This window comes from Dromiciops gliroides, chromosome 3 (genome assembly GCF_019393635.1).
Source record: "Dromiciops gliroides isolate mDroGli1 chromosome 3, mDroGli1.pri, whole genome shotgun sequence".
Lineage (NCBI taxonomy): Eukaryota > Metazoa > Chordata > Mammalia > Microbiotheria > Microbiotheriidae > Dromiciops > Dromiciops gliroides.
In genome coordinates, this window is record NC_057863.1 from 339,823,737 (window position 1) to 339,845,658 (window position 21,922).

Genomic DNA, 21,922 nt, shown 5'->3' on the forward strand with positions numbered 1-21,922 from the left:
ACACCTCTTCCCAACCTCTAGGTAAAGAGTTGAAATTCTTTAGGAATTGAGTGAAGGAGCAGGGATGGACAGAAGGCAAGAAGAGGCTTGGAGTTAAAATAGAATGAGAATCTAACCTTATGGGGATTTTCCTTCTAGTCATCATTTATCTCTATAACTTAAGGGAAAGAAATATGTCAAGCTTTCCCCCCCACCCCCAAAAGTCCAAGATATGTTCCTATATATGAGGCTTCCGGTCCTCTGCCTTCCCACCAACACCTCTGTTTTCCTTCACCAGTGATGCTTCAGACAAGGCTGTCTGGAGTTTAATCACCCTAGTATGTTTGGCCAGGGTTTCCATCTGCCCCTCTCCCCTCTTTCCAGCTTCTACTCTCTGAGATGGAGCTCCTAAGCATGGTCTTTGAGACTTGAAGTGAGCCCCGGGTCCTACCTTTTTTTGCAGAGATGACAAGGATTATACAAAAAGAGAAGAACAGAGGCTGGTGTATGGCTCATCAATGTGTCCTTCCACCGGACTCTAATACAACAAGTCATATCAACAGACATTTATTAAGCCTCCCACTATGTATCATTGTACTAAGCACTGGGCATATAAAGAAAGACAAAATAAAGACAAAAAACAATCTCTGTACTCAGGGAACTCATAGTCTGAGGAGGAAGACAACATGCAAGCAACTGCGTACCAACAAGCTATAGACAGGAAAAGTTGGAGATAATCAACAGAGGGGAAGTTCTACTAGAATTAAGAGGGATGGGCAAAGACTTCCTGTAAAACATAGAATTGTTTATACACACACATACACACACATATGCACATATACACACACAAACATACACACACATATGCACATATACACACACACACACATATATATATATATATATATATATATTGTTCCCCCAATTACATGTTTTTTGTTGTTGTTGTTTTTTTTTTAGTGAGGCAATTGGGGCTAAGTGACTTGCCCAGGGTCACACAGCTAGTAAGTGTTAAGTGTCTGAGGCCAGATTTGAACTCAGGTACTCCTGACTCCAGGGCCGGTGCTCTATCCACTGCGCCACCTAGCTGCCCCCCAATTACATGTTAAAACAATTTTTAACATTTTATTTTATTGGGGGGGGGCAATGAGAGTTAAGTGACTTGCCCAGGGTCACACAGCTAGTAAGTGTCAAGGGTCTGAGGCCAGATTTGAACTCAGGTCCTCCTGAATCCAGGGCTGGTGCTCTATCCACTGTACCACCTAGCTGCCCCACTGCCCCAAATTTTTAACATTTTAAAAAAAGTTTTGAGTTCCAAATTTCATCCTTCCTTCTTCTCCCCCCTACCTGAGATAATAAGCAATCAGATATAAGTTATATATCTGTAATCATGTAAAACATTTCTGTATTAGTCATTTTGTACAAGAAGACTTGAATAAAATAAGTGAAAGAAATGAAAGGAAGGAAGACAGAAAGAAATAGCATGCTTCAGTCTGTATTCAATCAATATCAGTTCTTTCTTTGGAGGTGGATAGTATGCTTCCTCATTAATCTTTTGGGATTGTTTTGGCTTATTGTATTGCTGAGAATAGTTAAGTCATTCACAGTTCTTCATCAAACAATATTGCTGTCACTATGCATGAAGTTCTCTGTTTCTGCTCACTTCACTTTGTATCCCTTCATGTAAATCTTGCCAGGCCTTTCTGAAATCATCCTGCTTGTCATTTCTTATAGCACAATACTATTCCATCACCATCATATACCACAGCTTGTTTAGCCATTCCCCAACTGAAGGACGTTCCTTTGATTTCCAATTCTTAGCTACCACAAAAAGAGCTGCTAGAAATATTTTTTGTACAAATAGGTCTTTTTCTCTTTTGGGGGAGATTTCTTTGGGATATAAACCTAGCAGTGGTATTGCTGGCTCAAAGGGTATGCACAGTTTTAGAGTCCTTTGGACATAAGAACATGGAATTCTAGCGGGACTTGAAGTAAGTCATGAGGTGCAAATAAGAGTTCCAGTCTCCTGACTGGAAAGGACTTCTGCTCACCCTAAATACTTTGGGACCTTCTACTGGTAAGAAAGGAGTCTCACTGGCAGCCAGCCCTGAAAGGTCAGTGGAAGAATACAGCAGTTACCAGGGATAGGATTTATCTGTGGGAGTGAAGAGGCAGAAAACACAGGAAATCAGGGAGGAGTCAGGACCTGGGACATTCAACTGATAGGAAAAGATTGCATGTCTCTAGGGGTGAACTCTGACACCAGGAACTTGGCTTGGCAGGAAGAAGGGAAGAGAAGTAGCTTAGGTGCAGAAACCACCAGCTCCCCACTGAAATCTCAGGAGCTCAGGCAGAGCACACCTTGAACTTGGCTCTCACTCACCCCTCCAGTCAGCCAGACCCAGGCAGTAGACAAATTTGGATAATGGAGCCAGGCCAGAGCCAGATTAAAAATGACCTCAGGTAAGTGAGCGCAACCGGCAATCCTAGGTCCCTGGAAGTTTGATTGCTAAACTATAAGCACCCCCCCCCAAAAAAAAGAAGCTTCTTGTGCTTAGGTAGGTAGCCCCTAGTCCTATTCCCCCCAGAGGGGGACCTTCACATTGAACCTATTCCTGTCACGGAAAGGGAATGAGCTAGTAGTGCAGCCCAGAGAACTCAAGCATTGCAGCGCTGGAGAAGATAACTACTGACTCAGGCTGCCCTGTGGACCGGGGTTCTGCTTGACTGAGAGGAGGCTGAAATTGTGTCACTGACATATAGGAAGGCCAGGCTTCCCTGGAGAGCAGACAGAAGCTGCGAAATCATGGCTAGAACTAGGAGAAACTTCCGAGGTCATCTAGCCTAACCCTGACATTTTACATATGAGAATGCTGGGGCCTATGGAGGTTAAGTGACTTGCTCAGGGTCACACAGATAGTAAGCATCGGAAGCAAAATTTGAATCCAGGTCCTCTGACTCTAGAGCCACTGTGATTTCAGCTATATCATGATGGCGACTGGTGGTGCAGTGGATAGAACATTGTGTCTAGAGTCGGCAAGATATGAGTTCAAATCCTTTTTTTTCCTTTTCTTTCTTTTTTTTTTTTGTGGGGCAATGAGGGTTAAGTGACTTGCCCAGGGTCACACAGCTAGTAAGTATCAAATGTCTGAGGCTGGTTTTGAACTCAGGTTCTCCTGAATCCAAGGCCAGTGATTTATCCACTGTGCCACCTGGCTGTCCCACTGAGTTCAAATCCAGTTCCAGACACTTATTAGCTGTGTAGCCTTGGACAAGTCACTTAGCCTTCATGGGCCCTGATATTCTAATCTGTAAAATGGAGAAAATAACAGTACTGACCTCGAAGGGTTGTTGTTAGGCTCAAATGCTTAGCACTGTGCCTGGCATATAGTAGGCACTATATAAATGTTTATTCTCTTCTTTCTCCTCTCCCTACCCCATGACAAGAATCGCCCTCAGAGTATGATAGGTTTTTCAGTGTCAGGGATCTCTCCACAGGGCTCCTTATAGAAAGGATAAAAACTGAGAACAAAAATAAGATCAACGCATAGAGGCATAGCAAAAAGAACACTGGATTAGGAGCCAAAGACCTGAGTTCAAATCCTGACTCTGCTCCATCATAGATATGTGACTTTAGATAGGTCATTTCATTTTTCTGGACCTCAGTTTCCGAATCTGTAAAATGAAAGGACTGATTCTAGAGGATCTCTAAAGTTGCTTTTCTAGATTGGAATCTTACAAATGATTACAGAACCCAGGCCATAATGGTTGGGGAGAGGACAGTGGCTACAGAGAACACTTAGTAATTCAGGGAGTAAGCCCCACCTACATAAAGTCCCTCTGTTCCCACCACGATTTTGAACATTGGAGTTAGTGAAATGTATTTCTCCCCTAGGTTTTCACCCAGTCTTTTCGAGGTGCTGACAACCAACTACAGTGTTCCAGTAGAGTGCTTTTCCCATCCTCCCACAGCAGCCCAGCTCCTGACTAGTGAGTCAAACATTGCCCTGAAACAATCTGAAGGGAAGGGGGGAGGGGGAAAGACAGAGCACTGTCTTGTAAAGTCTATACCCTTAGAAGATAGAAAACGGCCTTCATTTACTTACGGGAGAGCTCAAAAAACTAACAGGAAAATTCAGCCATAGAAACTTGTAGAATCTCTAGGAGATACAAGTGGGATACTGGTGGTAAGCTTTTATATGGTGAATGTAGCTCATTTTATTTGATTTTTTTGCTCTAAGTATCCTTACATCTATAATCCTCCATTATGGTTCCACTCCAAGGCCTCATCCCCCTGAACCCCCCCCACCCCCACCCCAGTGAACTCCAGTAGCTCCCTAATCACCTCCAGGATCAAATGTAAAATCCTCTACTTGGCTTTCAAAAGTCTTCATAATCTGGCCCCCTCCTACTTTACCAGTCTCCTCATAACCTTACACCTCGCCAGCCCCACCCTCCTACCCCATCCCACCCCCCACTCACATATTGTGCTATCCAGTGACACAGGACTCTTTGCTGTTCCCAGAACGAGACACTCCATATCTCACAGCTCCAACCATTTTCACTGGCTTGTCCCCATACCTGAAATGTTCTCCCTCCTCATCCCTGCCTCCTGCCTTCTCAGCTCAAATTCCATCTTCACCAAGAAGCCTATCCCAATTCCGACTCCCTTTCATTCTAGTGCCTTCTCTCTGTCGACTGTGTCCCATTGTCACCTGCTCCAATGCCTTTTCATGCAGGTATCCCAGCCAACTGAATTAGGGAAATGTAGGAAACAGAAAGCATTCATACAACTTGACGGGGGGGGGGATCCCTATTTTCTCATGGGAATGAATGATAAGACATCATTCCTGCTGAAATGGGGGAGAAACGGATAGGAGAAAGCACGGGGGTCCTTAGGATTGCTCTGTAAAGAATTACACTCTTGCACAAGACCTAATCAGGAATAAGAGAACAGGTTTATTGGGGTACAAGAGAAACCGGCCGGGAGGAAGGTTTTGCCAGAACAAAACGCTTTCCTCCCCGGCTAACTTGTGGGGTGCCATTTTATAGGGTTTAGATGGGGGTGGGTAAGAGTCTCTTATTGCATGAGGGGCTGGTGGTCTTCCTGCCTTGCGCTGGGGTAGGAAGAATCTCTCATGAGCGATCTGGTGGTGGGTGTCAACTTTGTCCTGATGGGTCTAAGCAGTCTGCTGATGGGCGGTTCCAGGTGGTCTTCTCCTGGATTACCTCATCCAGATGCTTAGGAGGACTGGAATGTGGGGGTGATGGTCCTGGAGCATGCTCAGTTCAATCTGTGCCGCTTATCTCCGTTAGGTGCGTGTGTGTCCTTGATTGTGTTCAAGGAGAGGCCTACTTGATTTCAACCCCTGAGGTTTCAAGGAAAAAGTTCCTTGAACCCCCCCGAGAATTGTTGGGGTGACAGGGGCCCATAATCCTCCCATGACACTGCCCTCGAGGAGTTCACAGTTTAATTAACTGACATTGAACAGTTAATCACTTACTATTTGGTGATTCAATTTAAGTGCCCAAATGAGTGGTACAGACTATAAAAGGAATTCAGAGAAGGGAGAGATCAGGGTAGATGGGTCTTAAAAAAAAGAGCAAAAATTGGTTTGATGTAGAGGAGATGAGGCCATCTCTCCAGGTGACAGAGCAGAGACAGAAATAAGCATCACAAGAGAGTGAGGAGGCTAGCCCAGATGGAGTGAAAGGTTTCTATGGAGAGCAATAAGAAATAAGGAAGGATTGGGTAGGTAAGTTTGAAGTGAGAGTGATGTGGGCTGGATTTCGGGTCAAATTGATTGTGAGTCATCCCAAAAGAATTACAAGACTCAGTTACTCAGTTTCCCAAGTTTTATTGCAATACTGTAGGTGACCACAGGGAGAGAACCAGAAAAGTGGAAAGGTATCTCTCAAATAAGGAAAGGAAAGATAGATATATTTATAGTATAGATAAATTGATGATCAGTCTCATAATAATCTCCACCTAGGGGTGTTACAGGGGAGGGTTTATCCTAATTTGGAGTTCCTGGGGGTCCTAAGCCAACCCCCGAGGCAGGTACCTTTTTCAGTGGAGGTGTGTTTTGGGGGTTTACACATCACAAGGTGAATCTGGGGACAAATTTGGCCTTTTCTGCACATTTCTCTTTCTGATTCCCATGTCTAATTTCAAAACATCTTCATTTTTCATTAGAATTTCTATAGCCTGTCATTTTATTTAAGGTCTTCATGGCCTAGCTCCCTCTGTTCCCGCTACGGGTACAGATTACTATGGGTAAGAGAACCTAGTATCCTGACTTGTAAGTTATCCATTAACTGGAATCTGAATCCCTCTTAGAGCTAATATCTGAATTAAAGCTTGGGTCTTAGGTTTTTCTATTAACCCCTTTTTCACCTCCTACATCAAGAGTACAGAGAGCCTTGAAAACCTGACAGAGAAATTTGGACTTTATTCTTTAGGCAAGTGGGAGTCATCAAAAGTTTTTGAGGAAGGGAGTGGCATTATAGCAGTGGTAAGTTAGAATGATTTATCAGTTGGAAAAACTAATAAATGTATATAGGAATGGATGGAATGGATGGGAAGAGATAGAGATTATAAACAAAGAAGCTAATTGAAGGTTATTACACTAATCCAAAAGTAAGGTCATGAGGCCTTGGACTAAGGTAGAGATAATGAGAATTAAAAAAAAAAAAAGATCCAGGCTTGAGCAACATTATAAAGGAAGAATCAATAAGATTTGCTAAGTGGCTATACATAGAAAATTATAGTCAGAACTCAAAGGTGACTCTAAGGTTGAGAGCATGAGACAATAGTGCTTCCATTAATGAAAGAAAGGAATCAAACTAGGACTATGTTGGAGGCTATTGCAAAACAACTTTACATCTACAGTCATTTTTTCTGATAATTTTCACTCTAAATTTTGATCAGACATAGTTTATTCCTAAGGAGGTCATTAGCCCTTTAACAAAATAATTTTTAGTATAAAATGAAGTTTTTCTTAAAGGATTATAAAAATTACTGCATGCTAAGGGAACGTTAAATGAAATATTTCTGGGCTTAAAACATATTGAACCAAATACTTTAAGAGATCTGTGAGTACAAAAATCTGGAAGTCTCTTCCAGTGATATAGTCTGAAATCTATCCATGGGGGCAGCTAAGGTGATGCAGTGGATAAAGCACTGGCCCTGGATTCAGGAGGACCTGAGTTCAAATCCAGCCTCAGACACTTGACACTTACTATTACTAGCTGGGTGACCCTGGGCAAGTCACTTAACCCTCATTGTCCTGCAAAAAAACAAAACAAATAACAAAAACCAAAAAACCATCATCAACATTGCTGAGGTCTGAAACCTATTCATGCCTGCTTATCCTATGTGATTCTTTTTTTTTTAAGTAAGGCAATTGGGGTTAAGTGACTTGCCCGGGGTCACACAGCTAGTAAGTGTTAAGTGTCTGAGGCCAGATTTGAACTCAGGTCCTCCTGACTCCAGGGCCGGTGCTCTATCTACTGTACCACCTAGCTGCCCCTATCCTACATGATTCTTATCCAAGTCTTTCCATAAATTCTCTACAGGGGAATAGTGAGGAAGGGGGTGAGGGAAGGGGAGGGTCAACCCAGTGCATTGAAGTCCTTTCTTGATTTTTCTTAAAATCACAAGGAAGAATGCTCTGTCTCCTTGTAGTCCCTTACCTTCAACCAGGAGACCAGCCCATCTTCTCTTCCTATCATACAATTGATGACATCTTTGCTCCTAATTTCTTTGGAGTTTCTCATGAGTTAAATGTCAGACCACGTGCACACCCACCATATATACCTCTCTCTGTTGTTTTTCTTTTTTAATTCTTCTGAGATGATTGGGTTCTACATCTTGCATCACCAGTAGAATGTCAGCAGTAAAATAATGGGCCTCTGCTTTCATGGGAAGCTTGGAACCATTAAGGAAGCTTTGTGATTTCCTGAAGGTAATTCAACCCACCTTCCTCTTCTGGTCAAATACAGGGCCCAACTCATTGTCCATATGTACTCTCTGTCCCAGATATTCTTACTGATGGACAAGCTCTATATAAATGTGAATATTAACGCATGTTTTAATCTGGGCAAGAGACCTTCATCATCTACTTGTTTTTTCCTGGATGATCAAAATATATTGATGGAGGGGCAGCTAGGTGGCGGAGTGGATAGAGCACCGGCCCTGGAGTCAGGAGGACCTGAGTTCAAATCTGGCCTCAGACACTTGACACTTACTAGCTGTGTGACCCTGGGTAAGTCACTTAACCCCCATTGCCTCACTAACAAAAAAAAATTTTTTTTAATATTGATGGAAATACTGATCTAGGGCAGGGCTTCTTAAACATTTTCCACTTGCAACCCCTCCTTTTTTTGTGGGGCAATGAGGGTTAAGTGACTTGCCCAGGGTCACACAGCTAGTGTCAAGTGTCTGAGGCTGAATTTTAACTCAGGTCCTCCTGAATCCAAGGCTGGTGCTTCATCCACTGAGCCACCTAGCTGTCCCCGCAACCCCTTTTTGACTGAGAAAATTTTACACAACCCCAAGTATAGTATGCCTCCACCAGTCACAGACGACCATGGATCAGCGTCTCAAAGAGCCACAGGCTACAGTGTGGCTGTGGCGTCCAATAAGGGAGCCGCAGCTCCTGCCTCAACAAGAACATCAGAAAACTGTGCTCTCTGTTGCTGTCGGTTCCTGCGTCTCATTCGTTTTTCTTGCTTCTGAGCTTGAAGGCCCATCTCAGCTGCATGCAAGCTGCTCCTGAGTACTGAACTCCATCGGGCGTGGTCCTTGGCCATCTCCTCCCAACTGCCCATGTCTATTCCCAGAGCCCTCAAGTCTCGCTTGCATACATCTCTAGCCAAGCTGGGGGCATCCAGCAGGTCTTTGGCCTGAGGCTAACTCACCATAGAGTAGGTCTTTAGGAATGAGTCCATCTTGCACATGACCAAGCCAGCGCAGCCGTCTTTGTTTCAGTAGCATGTAGATGCTCAGAAGTTGCGCGTGTTGGAGCACTTCTGTGTTGGTGATCCTATCTGAGCAACATATGCCAAGGATACACCAAAGACAGCGCATGTGGAAGCTGTTAAGCTTCTTCTCTTGTCTAGTGTATGTAGTCCATGTTTCACTGCCATATAGTAAGGTACTCAGGATGCATGCTCTATAGACGGCAAATTTGGTTTGTCTTGTCAGTTTACTGTTGCTCAGACACGCTTGGCAAGCTTAGACATGTTTGAAGTAGCTTTCCCAATTCTCTGACTGATCTCAGAATCAAATGACAAATAGAATGAAGATACGAGAATTGACCCCAAGTACATAGGTAAATAAAATAGGTATATGTAACTTTTTACTGTTGCCAAATTTTTCACAACCCCCATATTCAATTACATGATCCTCATATGGGGTCAAGATCCACAGTTTAAGAAACAAGTGTCTAGGGGACCTAAAAGTATGGAAAATCCAATGAGAAGGAGAGGGTAGTGGTGGTGGTTGTGATATTTTGGTACAAAAGAAAGGAAGCCTTTTTTTAAACAAAAAATGCCATAGATAATTTTATACATAATTTAATTTTTAATATTTTGGGAGGAAATTATGTATAACATTGACTTTTTTATGGAACCTCTCTTTATATAGCACAGAATGTCAGAATTCCATAGTTTGGGAAATGCTGGTTTAGAAGGTAGGAAGGGGGTGGGGCAACTACGTGGTGAAGTGGATAAAGTGGATAAAACACTGGCCCTGGATTCAGGAGGACCTGAGTTCAAATCTGGTCTCAGACACTTGACATTTACTAGCTGTGTGACCCTGGGCAAGTCACTTAACCCTCATTGCCCTGCAAAAAAACAAAAACAAAAACAAAAGAAAAAGAAAAGAGACTAGGGAAGGGACTATTAGGGAAAATTTACTCATCTGACTGAAGGAAGGGGCAAGTATGATGTTTGATGCAGATTATTTTACTAGATTATTAGGCAGCTCTTCTCTTCCGTTGGAGCAAAAACAAAAAAACAAAAACTCAGGTCTAGGTTTCCCTTATGCCTGAGAAAACCTCATTTGACCCATGTTCCTGGACCTTAAAGTCCCTTCTACTTCTACAGCTAGGGTTCTATTGTATCTCTCTCTCTCTCTCTCTCTCTTTTTTTTTGGTGAGGCAATTGGGGTTAAGTGACTTGCCCAGGGTCACACAGCTAGTAAGTGTTAAGTGTCTGAGGCCAGATTTGAACTCAGGTCCTCCTGAATCCAGGGCCGGTGCTCTATCCACTGTGCCACCTAGCTGCCCCCTATTGTATCTCACTTTTCCCTTTCTCAGCCCAAATCTAAGAAATAACTGTCCACACTTGTTGTCTCAACTCCTTGCCATCTGATTTCTGATCTCATTACTCAACTGAATCTTCTGTCTCCATTGTATCAATGACCTCTTCATTACCAACAAGACAGTCTTTTCTCAGTTCTCATCCTTCTTGTCCTCTCTGTAGTAGTTGTTGTTTTGTTGTTGTTCATTCATATCCTACTCTTCATGACCCGCTGGACCATAGTGTAGTGTCCATGGGATTTTCTTGGCAAAGATATTGTTGTTTGGTCTTTTTCAGTTGTGTCCAACTCTTCATGACCCCATTTGGGGTTTTCTTAGCAAGGATACTGGAGTAGTTTGCCATTTCCTTCTCCAACTCATTTTACATATGAGGAAACAGGCAAACAGGGTTAAGTGACATCTGAGGGCAGACTTGAATTCAGAAAGAGGAGTCTTCCTGACTCTAGGCCCCAGCACTCTATTCAGTGCACCACCTAGCTGCCCCCTTGGCAAAGATACTGGAGATATTTGCCATTTCCTCCTCCAGTAGATTAAGGGAAACAGAGGTTAAAAGACTTTCTAAGGTTCTAAGGCTGGATTTGAACTCAGGTCTTCTTGACTCTAAGTTCAGTGCTCTATCCACTGAGCTACATAGCTGCCTCCTCTCTGCAGGATTTAATATATTAACATTTAAGAGAGGACAAGAAAAAATTTCAGTTTTGTATTTTTATCCTGATGCCTAGCATAGACCTGGGAACAAAGTAGGCACTTAATAAATGCCTATGAATTGTTTGACCACCTCATCCTCTTCTCTCTGGATTTTGTGATACCAATCTTTCTTGGTTCTCCTCCTACATGTTTGACCACTCCTCAGTCCTCCTTTGCTAGAGAGCTATAACCTGCCATAATCTGCCCCCAAACTGTGAGCATATCCCAAGACTCTTTCCTGTACTTCTCTCTCTACACTCTCTCTCAGGCACCTCCATTATCACCTATATGCAGAGTACTCTCATATAGATAGATAGATAGATAGATAGATAGATAGATAGATAGATAGATAGATAGATAGATAGATAAAGGTATGTGTGTATGTATAATATATTTAAATATGTATATTTGTAAGTATATGTTTGTTTATGTGTATATATGTATACATGTGCATGTGCACACATGCACACACACACACACACACAAAACACTTTTTTCTGAGTTCCAGTCCCAAATCACCAACTCTTTACTGGACATTTTGAACTGGATGTCTCATGAATAGGTATCTTAAATTCAACTCAAAAATCTAACTCAATTATGTTTACCTGTAAGATCTGTGGCCCCCAGGGCTGGGGTCAGTGAGAGGGGAAGAGTGTCATCTCTAATTAAGGTACTCCCACACTGGACTGGATCCATATTCTCAGTGAGTTCCATGGAGGGTAGTTCATGAAGGGTTTTCTTTCTTTTCTTCCTTTCTCTCTCTCTCTCTCTTTCTTGTGGGGCAATGAGGGTTAAGTGACTTGCCTAGGGTCACACAGCTAATAAGTGTCAAGTTTCTGAGGTCAGATTTGAACTCAGGTCCTCCTGACTCCAGGGCCGGTGCACTATCCACTGTGCCACCTAGGTGCCCCCACAACAGACTATTGCAATAGTCTAGGCATGAGGTGATGAGAACTTGTACTAGAGTGGTGGCAGTGTCAGAGTAGAGAAGGGGGTATATTTGAAAAATGTTGCAAATGTGACATAGATGGGTCTTGGAAACTGATTGGGTATGGAGGGTAAGTGAAAGAGTAAGGAGTCAAGGATCATTCCTAGGTTTCAAAGACTGGAAGGATGGTGATGTCTCTGATAGTAATAAAAACAGTTTGGAAGGGGGAATGTTTGGGGAAAAGATAATGAGTTACATTTTAGTCGTATTGGGTTTAAGACGTCTACTGGACACCTAATTCAAAATATCTGGAAGGCAGGTGGAGATACAAGACTGGAGATCAACAGAGAGGTTAGAACTAGATAAGTGGTACATTTGAGGATCATCAGTATAGACATGATGATTAAATCCATGGACATTGATGAGATCACCAAGTGAAGTAATAGATAAGGAGAAGAGAAAAGGGCTCAGGACACAACTCTGTGGGATATCAGTGGTTAGTGGGTGTGATTTGGATCAAGATCCAGCAAAGGAGACTGAGAAGGGGGGCAGCTAGGTGGTGCAGTGGATAGAGCACCAGCCCTGGAGTCAGGAGGACCTGAGTTCAAATCCGGCCTCGGACACTTAATACTTACTAGCTGTGTGACCCTGGGCAAGTCACTTAACCCCAATTGCCTCACTTAAAAAAAAAAAAAAAGAAAGAAATCATTGGTAGCTATGGAGAGAGCAGTTTAGGTGGAATGATGAAGTTGGAAACCAGATTGTAGAAAAAGTGGAGGCCCCAACTGACAATGACCTTCACAAGGAGGTCAGCCGAAAAGGGCAGAAACACGTGTAGGACTATGGGTTAGCAGGGATGGAATGCTCAAGTGAGAGCTTTCTGAGGATAAAGGACATATGGTTATGCTTGCAGGAGCAGGCAGGAGGGGAAAGGCACTTAGTAGATGGAGAGATTGAAGAAAAGTGAGATGACAGAGGAGGAGATGTGCTGGAGGACAGGATGGGATGGGCTCACTTTTGTAGGTAGAGGGACACTTGACAAGGACTAGGGGCGCTTCTTTGTGTGCTGCTCTTTTGTTGCTATTATTGTTCAGTTATTTAATTCATGTTAGACCCTTTGTGATCCCACTTGGGGTTTTCTTGGCAAAGATACTGGAGTGGTTTGCCATTTCCTTTACAGGTGAGGAAACTGAGGCAGACAGGGTGAAGTGACTTGCCCAGGATCCCACAGCTAGTAAACGTCTAAGGCCATATTTTAATTCAGGTTTTCCTGACTCCAGGTCCAGCACTCCATCTACTGCACCACCTGGCTGCCCCTAGGATATTCTTCCATAGCTGGGAAAGCACACACTTTTTCAGTTTCAATTCTAGGGGGCAGCTAGGTGGCGCAGTAGATAAAGCACCGGCCCTGGATTCAGGAGTACCTGAGTTCAAATCTGGCCTCAGACACTTACTAGCTGTGTGACCCTGGGCAAGTCACTTAACCCCCCTTGCCCTGCTAAAATAAAAATAATAATAATAATCAATTCTACCTCCCCAGTTTCTCATATCTGTCGAGAGACAGACAGACAGACAGAGACAGAGAGATGGAGACAGAGACAATTATAACGGCCTCCTGATTGGTTTCTCTGCATCCAGCCTCTTCCTCTCTCTAATTCATCTTAAACACAGCTGCCAAGATGATATTTTTAAAGTATAGGCCTTATCATGTCACTGTTCTACTCAATAGGTGCCAGTGGCTTCCTATCACCTACAGAATCAGATGCAAACCTGTTTGGCATTTAAAGCCTTTTGCAGCACGGGCAGCTAGGTGGTGCAGTGCATAGATAAGGGACCTGAAGTCAGAAAGACCTAAGTTCAAATTTAGTTTTCAGATACTTACCAGCTATGTGATCCTGGGCAAGGCACTTGATTGCTGTCTGCCTCAGTTTCCTCAACTGTAAAATGGAATACTAGCACCTGCTTCCCAGGGTTGTTGTGAGGATAAGATGAGATAATATTTGTAAAGCTCTTAGTGCAGTGCCTGGCATGAAGTAGATGCTGTATAAATGTTAGCTATATTATTCTAAAATATCTTTCCAGTTCTGGCCAGAATAACCTTCTTGAAGCTCCTCCCCTAATATTCCACCTTCTATCCTTTGCACTGGCTGTAACTCCCATGCTTGGAATGAGCACCTTCCTCAGCTCTTCTTTTTAGAATCTCTAACTTTCTTCAAAGCTCAGCCCCAGCATAACCTCCCACATGAAACCTTTTCCAATTCCCCCAGCTGCCTTTCCCCCCATCCTTTATTTGTATTTCTACTTTGTACACATGATCTCACAGCTAGATGGTAAGTTTCTTTTTTTTTTCTTTTTGGTGAGGCAATTGGGGTTAAGTGACTTGCCCAGGGTCACACAGCTAGTAAGTATTAAGTGTCTGAGGCCGGATTTGAACTCAGGTCCTCCTGAATCCAGGGCCAGTGCTCTATCCACTGAGCCACCTAGCTGCCCCTAGATGGTAAGTTTCTTGAGGGCAGAGATTGGTTTTGTTTGTTTGTTTGTCTTGGCATCTTCTTTGGTCTAATACAGTGCTTGCCATATAATATGCACTTAAATGTTTGTTAATTGATTAATTGAAGGGAACCAAATTACTCCAACAATAGGCAATAAGGGGAGCATAGTAAAAGGAATGATTCTTTTTTTTTTACTTTCATAACATTTTTATTTAAAGTTTTGAGTTTCAAATTCTATCCCTCACTCATTCCCTCCCTCCCTACCCTCCCCCCTCCCTGAGGTGGTAAGCAATCAGATATGTTATACATGTGCAATTATGTAAAACATTACCACATTAGCCATTTTTTATAAAAAGACTCAAGTAACAAAAAGAAAGCGAAAAATAGCCTGCTTCAGTCTGTGTTCAATCAGTATCAGTTCTTTCTCTGGAGGTGGATAGTCTGCTTCATCATTAGTCCTTTGGGATTGTTTTGGATCATTGTATTGCTGAGAATAGTTAAGTCATTCACAATTGTTCATAGAGCTATAATGCTGTCACCCTGCACAATGTTCTCCTGGTTCTACTCACTTCACTATACATCAGATCATATAAGTCTTTCCAGGTTTTTCTGAAAAAAGGAATGATTCTTTAAGCTGATCTACCATAGTCAGGGGGCTGTGGTGGTACAGTGGAGAAAGTGTCCCAGTTCAAATCTGGTCTTAGACACTTACTAGCTCTGTGACTCTGGGCAAGTCACTTAACTCTATTTGCCTCAGTTTCCTCATCTGTAAAATGAGCTGGTGAAGGAAATGGCAAATCACTCCAGTATCTTTGCCAAGAAAACCCCAAATAGGGTCATGAAGAGTTGGACAAGACTGAACATAGCCAGGAAGTTCAGAGAAGACACAGGGGCACTTTAATGGTGAAGAACCAGCCAACCTAGCCTGCAAGGGATGAATGACTCTAAGATTCCAGGAGTTAGCTTCTAGACTGGGTGTTAGGGTTGGGCCTTTCTTTCTTATTTTTTTTTAATAATTTTTTTTTTGGCAGGGCAATGAGGGTTAAGTGACTTGCCCAGGGTCACACTGTGGGCCTTTCTTTCAAGTTCAATGTTGAAACCCAGTGGAGTACTTGTAGACTCACTGAACTGTTAACAAAAGGGGTTTATCTAGCTGTAGCTTAGAAAAAAATGTCAGCAAGGATGTTAGCACTTAGCTTCAACTTTAAGTAGACAAAGGCTTCCTTTGCCTTCTTATAGAAACACATCTGACCAGCAAGGCAGAGTATAGTGACTCTAGTGGTTTGAGAGGACTATGATTCCTTTTTTTCTTTTTCTTTCTTTTTTGTTTTTCAGGACAATGAGGGTTAAGTGACTTGCCCAGGGTCACACAGCTGGTAAGTGTCAAGTGTCTGAGGCTGGATTTTAACTCAGGTCCTCCTGAATCCAGGGCCAGTGCTCTATTCACTGTGCCACCTAACTGCCCCCTACTATGATTCCTTCTTGCCTACTGTTGGAGTAATTCAGCTCCCTTCAATCTTTTCAATTAATCAATCATCAAGTATTTATTAATTATTATTACTACTCTATTACAGAGATATTCAGGCTAGAGTAGGTGGGACTTTTTATACCCTTAAGTAATGCCACGCCAAAAAATTAAGCTAATAGGGCCAAAGGCTACTAGGAAGTGGCCAAGAAAGGCAGAAGTCAATACATTCTGAAGTCAGCTTTGTTTCCTTTACAGGAAAATAACCCATGGTTAGAGGAGGAGGCATGGGAAACTATGGACAGTTTTTAGGAAAAATAGGCCTAATCCTTATTGTAGGAGAGGGGAGGTATGGGAAACTTTGATAAATATTGGTCCTATTACACTGGGGATACAACTTCGATCAATCAATCATTTAATAAGCATTTATCTACTATGTTCCGGGCACCATGCTAAGTGCTGGGAATACCAATATGAAAAAGGAAAGACGGGCTCTGTCTTCAAGGAACTTATACTCTAATAAGGGAAGACAAAATACAAAAGCCAGATGAAGAGGTGGGAAGGCAGGGACAAAGAGTTACCTGACCAGGGAGAGGATAGTGGAGAAGCCAGTCAGAGAAACCTTACAATAGTGCTGCTTCTGCTGCTGCTGCTGCTGTTTGTCCTTTGTTCTCCAAGAGGACCATGACATCAGGAGTTGATGTCAGGACTTGGAGTGAATTGAATTTTCAAGGGAGGGCTGTGCATGGTGACCAAGTTCATTCCCTTCTCCAGAGCCATCTGGATCCAGTGGCAAGAAACACATCAGAATGACTGGCAATCCCCATCCCCCATGGTTTTTGTGGTGTGTGTGTGTGTGTGTGTGTGTGTGTGTGTGTGTGTGTGTGTGTGTTTGCAGGGCAATGAGGGTTAAGTGACTTGCCCAGGGTTACACAGCTAGTAAATGTCAAGTGTCTGAGATCAGATTTGAACTCAGGTCCTCCTGAATCCAGGGCTGGTGCTTTATCCACTGCACCACCTAGCTGCCCTCCCCCCCCCCATGTTTTGTTTTGTTTTTAAATAAAAAGCATTTATTAAATAGATGGGATTACAAATACAAAGGTGAGACAATCACTGCCCTCAATCAATTTATATTCTTTTTTTAAATAAAGTATTTTATTTAGATTTTCCTGTTATATGTAAAGACAGTTCTCAACTTTTGTTTATACAAGCTTTCCAATTTCAGATTTTTCTCCCTCCCTCCCCTCCCTCCCTCTCCCCTAGACAACAGGTAATCTGATATAGGTTATATATATATATGTATATTTATATATATATAATAACATTAAATATATTTCTGCATTAGTCATATTATAAAAGAAAAATCAGAGCAATGAGGAAAAACCTCAAAATAGAAAAACAACAGCACCAACGACAAAAGAAATAGTGGTTCATTCAGCATCTATACTCCACAGTTCTTTTTTTTTTCCTGGATTTGGAGATCCTCCTCCATCATAAGTTCCCTGGAACTCTTCTGTACCATTGCATTGGTGAGAAGAATATAGTCCATCACAGTATGTCAACACACAATGTTGATACTGTGTACAATGTTCTTCTGGTTCTGCTCATCTCACTCAGCATCAGCTCACGTAAGACCCTCCAGGTTTCTCTGAACTCCTCCTGTTCACTGTTTCTTACAGCACAATAGTATTCCATTACATTCATATACCACAACTTGTCCAGCCATTCCCCAATTGATGGGCATCCCCTCAACTTCCAATTCCTTGCCACAACATAAAGAGCAGCTATAAATATCTTTGTACATGTGGGTCCTTCTCCCCTTTCCATGATTTCTTTGGGGAAAAGCCTCAAAAGCGATATTGCTGGGTCAAAGGGTATGCACAGCTTCACAGTCCTTTGGGCATAATTCCAAATTGCTCTCCAGAATGGTTGGATCAATTCACAGCTCCACCAATAATGCATTAGTGTTCCAATTTTTCCACAGCTTCTCCAACATTTATTATTTTCCCTTTTTGTCATTTTAGCCAATCTAATAGGTGTCAGGTGGTACCTCAGAGTTGTTTTAATTTGCATCTCTCTAATCATTAGTGATTTAGAGCATTTTTTCATATGGGAATAGATAGCTTTGATTTCTTCATCAGCCCCCCATGTTTTAAGGAAATTGGGGTTAAGTGACTTGCCCAGGGTCACACAGCTAGTAAGTATCTGAGGCCAAGTAGTTCAACCAGGTAAGACATGAGGAAGTTTGCAGTTCATGGTCCTAGTCTCCAATCAGAGAAGCAGAGGGTAGTGATGAGGGGCAGGACAGAGGCTGGTGACATCTTCCAGGATGATGAGGTTATTACAATAATAAACTTCCTGGGGCATGATGAAGAGAAGTGGGTCAGAGAAGTCTCAAAGTAGTGCACCTAGGTGAGAAATGGGATGTCTGAGCTAGCTCTCTCTAATATTCAGGGTTTTTTTTTTTAAAGATATGTTTAGAACTCTTTTTTTTTTTTTTTGCAGGGCATTTGGGGTTAAGTGACTTGCCTAGGGTCACACAGCTAGTAAGCTTTAAGTGTCTGAGGTCAGATTTGAACTCAGGTCCTCCTCACTTCAGGGCCGGTGCTCTATCCACTGCACCACCTAGCTGCCCCTAGAACTCTTTTTCAAAAGGAAAAGTGAGAAATTTGGGGAATGGGAACTTTGGGAAGAGTAGGAAACTGCAAACACTTGGTTATTGCTTATGCTTATATGGCGGAAACTGGCTGTTTGGATCAAATGTTCAACACCTATGTCCTTGCCTCAATTTGGGGCAGGAACTTCCTTCTCATTTTGACTAACCAAGTACGATGTGGGTTCAGCAGGCAATGGAAAACCAGGCTATGAAGTTAGTCAGCCAGTCAGTCAGGCAATAAGAATTTATTAAGTACCTTTTGTGTAAAAAAAGTACCTATTGTGTGGCAGGTACTATGCTAAGCACTGACACAAAAAGAGGCAAAGAAAACCCCTGTCTCCAAAAAGCTCACAACTAATGAGGGAGACAACATAGAAATATGTACACACAAGCCACATAAAGGAAAAATATGAAATAATTAACGGAGGGAAGGCACCAGAATTAAAAAGGATTGGGAAAGGGGGCAGCTAGGTGGCGCAGTGGATAGAGCACTGCCCCTGGAGTCAGAAAGGACCTGAGTTCAAAGCCGTCCTCAGACACTTGACACTTACTAGCTGTGTGACCCTGGGCAAGTCACTTAACCCCCATTGCCCCACCAAAAAAAAAAAAAAAGGATTGGGAAAGACTTACTATAGAAGATGGGATTTTAGTTGGGACTTGAAGCCAGGAGGCAAAGATGAAGATGAAGAGCATTTCAGGCATGGGAGACAACCAGGGGAAATACCCTGAACCAAGAAATGGAGTGTCTTATTCACACAACAGCCCAGTAGGCCAGTGTCACTGGACCTAACTGGCAGGGAGTAAGGTGTAGGAAGACTCAAAAGGTGAGGAGAGAGGTAGGTTATGAAAGACTTTTGTGACTGTATAAAAAGTTTGAGAGACATAGTTTCTGGGTAATTGTTTTATTAATTATTGCTGGTGGGTAATTAATAAAAGGATTGCTCATTTGGCTGTCTTTTGTAAACCAAAGACCAATCATGGTGCCTTCTGGAGGTTTATATGCCCTTGGAAGAATATTCCCAACAGGTGGCAATCAACTCTGATTGGTTAACAATGAGAAGAATGAATATCCTGCATTTCACCTGGATTAGATTTTCTTTGTGAGGTTTTTCTAGTTTGGTGGGGCAACAACTCCACCTAGATATGATGGTAAATTCTGGGGGCAAGGTCAGAGATCTCCTTGAAAGACTAGACTTTGAAATAGGAAAAAGGAAAAAATTCTGGATCTCCCCAGTAATTGGTTGTCTAATATAAGAGAGAAATAGTAATTTCTCTCATTTTGAATGCCAAACAGAGAATTTTATATTTGATCCTGGAAGCAATAAAGAGCCACTGAAGTCTACTGAATGGAGGAGGGGGATGGAAGTGGTGGTGACATGGTCAGACCTATTCTATAGGAAAGTCATTTTGGCAACTGAATAAAGAATGGATTGGAGAGCAAAGAGATTGAGGCAGGCTGACCCACCCCCAGGTTATTGGAACAATCCAGGTGTGAGGTAATGAAGGCCTACACCAGAGTGGTGGCAGTGTCAGGAGAAAAGGGGGGCTTATTTGAGAGATGTTGCAAAGGTGAAATCTATGGAAAATAAAGGAATGCCCATCAATTGGGGAATAGCTAAACAAGCTATGGTAGATGATGATGATGGAATATTATTGTGCTATAAGAAATGACAAGCAGGATGATTTCAGAAAGGCCTGGAAAGACTTGTATGAACTGATGGATAGTGAAGTGAGCAGAACCAAGAGAACATTGTGCACAGAGAGAGCAATATTGTTTGATGAAGAACTGTGAGGGACTTAACTTCTCAACAATACAATGATCCAAGACAATCCCAAAAGACTATTGATGAAACATACTACCCACCTCCAAAGAAAGAACTGATATTGATGGAGCACAGACTGAAGCATGCTATTTTTCACTTTCTTTTATTCAAGTTTACTTGTACAAAATGACTAATATGGTAATGTTTTACATTTTATTTTGTGGGGTTTTTTTATTTTGTGAGGCAATTGGGGTTAAGTGACTTGCCCAGGGTCACACAGCTAGTAAGTGTTAAGTGTCTGAGGCCGGTGCTCTATCCACTGCGCCACCTAGCTGCCCCTTAATGTTTTACATTTTAAAAAGTGAAATCAAGATTCCCTGGCAACAGAGGGATGAGAGTGAGGAATCAAGGATGACACCCAGGTTTTGAGGCTGAAGGACTGGTAGTATGGTGTTGCCCTCAAAAGCAATAAGAAGTTTGGAAAGGCGATGGGTTTGGGACAAAGGATAATGAGTTCAGGGTTTGGGGCATATTGAGTTTCAGATCTCTACTGGACATACAGTTCAAGATTTCTGAAAGGCAGTTAGAGATGCAAGCAGAGAGATTGGGACAGGATTGGTAGATTTGAGAATCATCAGCCTTGGGATTATAATTAAATCCATGGGAGTTGATAAAATCACTAGATGCACAGGAGAAAAGAGCCCAGGATGGAACCATGAGGGACATCTACAGGTTACAGGATATGTCCTGGATGACAATCCAGAAAAGGAGACTGAAAAGGACAGTCTAATAAGTAGAAGGAGGAAGACGAGAAGGGAGTGGTGTCCTGAATACCTGGAGAGAAGGGGGTATCAAAGAGAAGAGGGTGATGGACAATGTCAAAGGCTGCAGAGAGCCCAAGAAGGATGAGAATTGAGAGAAGGTCATTGGATTTGGCAAATAAGAGACCACTGATAACTTTGGAGAGAGCAGTTTTGGTGGAATGATAAAGTCAAAAGCCAGACTGTAAGGGGTTAAAAAGAGAACAAGAAGAGAGAAAGTGGAGGCACCTATTGTAGATGGCTTTTTCCGAGTTTAGTCACAAAGGGTAGAAGAGATAAACAGCCTCTTTTTGGGTTGTTTTTGTTTTTTGTTTTGTTTGCTGAGGCAATTGGGGTTAAGTGACTTGTCCAGGGTCACACAGCTAGTAAGTGTTAAGTGTCTGAGGCCGGTGCTCTATCCACTGTGCCACCTAGCTGCCCCAGATAAACAGCCTCTTAAAGTTTAGAGCTTACTCACTGTTCACTGGGGCAATAGTTTGCTTCTCTGACTTGAATAAACTTAATAGTTAACACGTTGACAAATAATTTAAAACATAAAACAGCAGCCCATATCTCCTGTTACAATGAGGTCTCCATTAGTGAAAACAATGAATTCCAATAAGCAGTCTCCTTATTCGGATTTACAATGCATATTTCCATTGGGCTGGAAACCAGTAGCATAGTTGGCATAATTTTACATGCAAATAGTGTGAATTTGAACATATAAGACCACCTCATGGAATTCATTATTCTCATTAATCTGGACCTCCAAGTTTGCAGAAACTCAAGGGAGAATTGTAGAACTACTGAATAGGCTCTGCTAATCA

The 21,922-nt window shown here is 42.4% G+C and overlaps 1 protein-coding gene across 1 annotated transcript in view; it reads left to right on the forward strand.

Moving 5' to 3' along the window:
* Nucleotides 1-2,278: 2,278 nt before the first annotated feature.
* Nucleotides 2,279-21,922, forward strand: part of SLC51A (solute carrier family 51 subunit alpha) — a 32,695-nt gene continuing 13,051 nt past the window's right edge. The window contains exons 1-2 of the mRNA XM_043996133.1: nucleotides 2,279-2,442; nucleotides 3,875-3,969. Coding sequence (XP_043852068.1) covers nucleotides 2,405-2,442; nucleotides 3,875-3,969 — 133 coding nt within the window. The 5' untranslated portion in view covers nucleotides 2,279-2,404. The remainder of the gene's footprint in view (nucleotides 2,443-3,874; nucleotides 3,970-21,922) is intronic.